This window comes from Carlito syrichta, unplaced genomic scaffold (genome assembly GCF_000164805.1).
Source record: "Carlito syrichta isolate Samal-C Ts95f unplaced genomic scaffold, Tarsius_syrichta-2.0.1 Scaffold305810, whole genome shotgun sequence".
NCBI lineage: Eukaryota > Metazoa > Chordata > Mammalia > Primates > Tarsiidae > Carlito > Carlito syrichta.
In genome coordinates, this window is record NW_007249906.1 from 573 (window position 1) to 4,945 (window position 4,373).

General features: G+C 52.3%; 1 protein-coding gene across 1 annotated transcript in view; it reads right to left on the reverse strand.

Annotated features, from left to right (window-relative positions):
* Positions 1 to 295: 295 nt before the first annotated feature.
* The window catches only part of GPKOW (G-patch domain and KOW motifs), a 10,308-nt gene continuing 6,230 nt past the window's right edge, over positions 296 to 4,373 (reverse strand). The window contains exons 5-11 of the mRNA XM_008062742.1: positions 3,495 to 3,708; positions 2,893 to 3,025; positions 1,833 to 1,935; positions 1,503 to 1,626; positions 1,340 to 1,409; positions 750 to 835; positions 296 to 651 (exon numbers count right to left, since the gene is read on the reverse strand). Coding sequence (XP_008060933.1) covers positions 517 to 651; positions 750 to 835; positions 1,340 to 1,409; positions 1,503 to 1,626; positions 1,833 to 1,935; positions 2,893 to 3,025; positions 3,495 to 3,708 — 865 coding nt within the window. The 3' untranslated portion in view covers positions 296 to 516. The remainder of the gene's footprint in view (positions 652 to 749; positions 836 to 1,339; positions 1,410 to 1,502; positions 1,627 to 1,832; positions 1,936 to 2,892; positions 3,026 to 3,494; positions 3,709 to 4,373) is intronic.

Here is a 4,373-nt window from a genome sequence, read left to right on the forward strand (position 1 = left end):
AATTACAGGCTGAGCCACCGAGCCCGGCTTAATTTTTGATTTATTGTAGAGATGAGGTCTTGCCAAGTTACCCAGGCGGGTCTCGAACCCTCGGGCGCAGGCAGTTCACTCACCTCAGCCTCCCAAGGCGCAGGATTACAGGCTGAGCCACCAAGCCTGGCTCCAAGCTCATTATTAAATGAGTCCTTTGACTTGTCCTGCACCCTAGCAGATAGGTGAGGCTGAAAAATGGAATGGTTCCCACTTCCGTCAGCTCAGTTCCCACCTTAACTCACAGCTCAGCACACCACTTATGATTTCATCTTTCTACTAATTATTTGAAATTTTTATTATTATATAATAAACTCTGGTAAATATTGGGTTTGTTTCTAGCCTCTCTTCTGGTCCATTCATCCATTTCCCTTGTCCCTGTCCCAGGAGTGCACCAAAAGCAGAGGATGGGATAATCTTCTGGAAGGCCTTTCTCATACTGTACAGAACTGGGAACAGCCTGGGGGATGGGAGTGGTCCCATGGGTCAGTCTTCATCTGTGTCACTAGGGCCCATGTACTGGCAGACAGCATCGTAATGAAGCTCCACCACCTGATTCTCTCTCTGCAGCTGCACCCAAGCCCGGCTCCGAGCTCTGTCCCGGCCTAGCAGACGTCCCACCTGGAGGAAGGGTGGAGTGGAGTTAGTAAGGCCAGCCCAGTCCTTGAGGTAGCTCCCGAGTGACCCCCAAACCTCCCACTTCCAGGTCTGCAACTCACTCTTCCAGCCTGTGGACCCAGCACCACCATCACACGGTCACCCTCTGCCTTGGGAACCAGGGTCTCCAACATGTCTTCCCTCAGGCCTGCAGATGAGAGAGGAGAGTGAGACTGGCAAGGGCCAGCCCAGCCAGGATCCTGTCAGAAGAGCCCTTCCTGTATTCCCAAGCGACTCTATACCCTGTCAACAACTGGAGTCTCACCACACCCATTTAACAGATGAGGAAACCTAAGGAGCAGATCATCAAAATAACACATAAAGGAATCATTGACATAGGGTGGTGGCGGTGGAGGTAACAAGAACCGTTTATCGTGGGCATGTTGTAAGGCCTTCCCTGAACTGAAAGCTCGAAATGCTAGCCTCCCATAAGGCACCAGTCACAAGAGGGAGAAATAGGCATTTCCAGGCTAATCTGACAGAAGAGCATAGCGAGAGTATCATGAAAACATCTCATGTTCTATAAGGGGATGCCGGGCCTTGCAAAGAACCTGAACTCTGCCTGCGCTCCCATCCAGGCACTTGACTCCAGACACCCTCCTTGGTCATCCTCCAGGAAGGTAACGCCCCAGCTGCCATCACTCAGACTAACCTTCCAGGACTCGGCCTTCATCTGTTCGACACACACAGCTATCTGGGCTCAGGACATCTTCAATCGTCATCTGGGGATACAGGTCAGGGAGATGTGAGATGTTAAGAGTTAAGGGGGCCCAGACCCTGGGGAAGGAAGGGGACCCAGGCCGCGGGGTTCCCACCTTGGTGTTGTAATATTGGCCACCTTTGTGCAGCTTGTCCACAAACCGCACACGCAGGTCCCTGTACAGCCAGTGCTGAGTCATGGGGGCTGCCTTCTCACTCTTGGCTACAGGCCTATCCTGTCTGTGGAGAGGGGACCAGCACCAGGCTCGATTTTTCATCAGATGCACTAACCAGTCGCCCTGCCTCTGCCTATGCTGTGAAACCCATCCACAATGCCATTCCTCCTTCCTTTAATGCACCTGCCTTGCCCTGGAAGCCTGCTCTAGTTCCTTGAGCCTACCCACACACCTGCCCTCTTCCCTTATCCCACATGCTCAGAGTCCCACCGGTCTGGAAGGTGTTTCCGCTTCCTCTCTGAGCTCTCCCGCTGGACATGGAGGTCCTGATTCCGGAGGGCCTTCTGTGATGAGGCTGTTCCATTCTGTTGCCCTGGGAAAGTTTTGCTCACCTGGCCTGTTCAAGGGGGTGTGGGGAGAACCAGTAAAGAGTCTGTGTCTCACTTTGGGAGGCTGAGGTGAGAGGATTACCTGAACCCATGGGTTCAAGACCAGCCCGAGCAACTTGGTGAGACCTCATCTCTACAACAAATCAAAAAATTAGATGGGTGTGGTGGCGCACGCCTATAGTTCCAGCTACTTGGAAAGCTGAGATGGAAGGATGGCCTGAGCCCTGTAGGTTGAGGCTGCGGTGGCCAGAAGCGTGCCACTATACTCCAGCTTGGGTGACAGAACGAGACTCCAACTCAAAAAAAAAAAAAAAGTCTGTGTCTCACTGCCCCTTCCTTCTAAGGCCATGCCTTAGCCTAGGACCATCTCCACCTGCCAATGTGCCCTTTGTCACCATCACGTATTTGCTAGTAGAATGCCTCTAGCCCCCTGTCAACCATTTCAGTCCCCTTCAGGAAGCTTCCTTCAGCTACCCCAGCCCTCACCAACAGTGCTCATCTAGTGTAGGCTAGAATCTGGAGGGCACCCATCTGCCCAACTGCCCCAGCCTACCGATATGCCTTCACCTGGCTGTTCTGCCTGCCTAGAATTACTTCCTCCTTGGTCATACCCTAACCCCAGTGGTTCTCATTTCCTAGCAAAAGAGGTTCATCACTCCAAACAAAGCCCCCTTGAGGGGAGGAATTGGTGTTTGCACCTGTTTCTTCCCTGTCAGAGACAGCCTACAGACCCAGGGGGATGATATCAACCTTTCTTTTAGTCAAACAGAATAAGCTATGTATGTCTACTTTCACCTCCTGAACTCTGACCAGAAGTGACACTTGCCAGGCAGACTGCTGGCCCTCCCCTCTGCAGATCTAAAACCCACCCCATGAGCCAGGCCCTGCCACCCCTAGGAATGCTTCTCCAACTCCCCTAGCTATGCAAGAGGTCCACTCACTAAGATCCAAGGAATTCTTGTCAAACTCCTGCTGGGAGACAGGCCGCAGGAAGTACTCACTAACAGTCACCATGCGGCTCCCCACAGCCAGACGAATCATGGCCCGAACATTGTCAGGATCAAGGCCTTCCACCTAGGGTGTTGGAGAAAGAAGTTAGGCAGGGGTTGTGAACTCCACCCATATTTCTAGGACCAAGTTTACATCCAATAGGCCTGATCCTTGTGTCTCCCTCATCAGATTAACTCCTGAGGGCCTGAGAACAGACTTGGTTCCTATGTCTCCCAACAGACTGCGACCTTTGAGAAGTGGGGCCAGGGCTGGTTTCTGTGTCTCCCTCAGCAGACTATGGGGCCTGTTCAGCCGTTTTTTAAGCATCGAATGCTCAGGAACTTATGGCATTCTCTCCTTTTTAGCTGGGAACTGAGGCTCAGAAAAGTCTGGCAAGTGGTCCTGGGTTACTGAATGAGGCAATGGACCAGGCAGGCTGAAAAGACTAGGACTCTCAGCCTTTCTACTGCAAACCCAATTCTTCTTCCCTCTGACCCTCAAATCAACCTTCCCTGCTACCTATCTTGGGCTCCAGGATATTTTGGTTCCTTACCTTCCCATAGAGGCCTCGGTGAGGGCCAGAAAGGACCACCACAGCTCCACCAGGCACTAGCGCTTGAGGCTGGTCTTCCTTATCCTTCTCTTGTTCCTCATCTGGCCTTGGCACACGGGAGGCACCGGTGGGGGCCAAGGCCTGAGCCTCAGTCAAGTTGGCACCCAACCCTAACCCCTTGGGCCTCAGTGAGTTGACCCGGGGCTTCACCACTCTGCAGGAAGGAATATGGGCTTGTTTTGGCCTTGTTCCAGGGGTTGCAACTGTCTTTTTTTTTTTTTTTTTTTTTTTGAGTCAGAGTCTCACTCTGTCACCCAGACTGGAGTGCAGTGGCATGCTCCTGGTCACCGCAGCGTCGACTTGCTGGGTTCAGGCAATCCTTCCACTTCAGCCTTCCAAGTAGCTGGAACTACGGGCATGCGCCACCATGCCTGGCTAATTTTTTGATTTATGTAGAGACGAGGTCTCACCATGGTGCCCAGACTGGTCTTGAACCCATAGACTTAAGCAATCCTCTTGCCTCAGCCTCCCAAAGTGCTGGGATTATAGGTGTGAGCCACTGTGCCCAGCTGCAACAGTCTTTTTTTTTTTTTTTTAGATTAAAAATATACAGTTTATTTAAAAAGTAAATTAGAGAGAGAAAGAAAAGGGAGAGAGAGGCAGGCTCAGTGGCTCAGCCTGTAATCCTGTGCTTTGGGAGGCTGAGGTGAGTGGATTGCCTGAGCCCGCAGGTTCGAGACCCACCTGGCCAACTTGGCGAGACCGCATCTGTACAATAAATGAAAAATTAGCCGGGCGTGGTAGCGCGTGCCTGTAGTTCCGGCTACTTGGAAGGCTGAGGCGGAAGGATCGCCGGAGCCCGGCAGGTCGAGGCTGCGG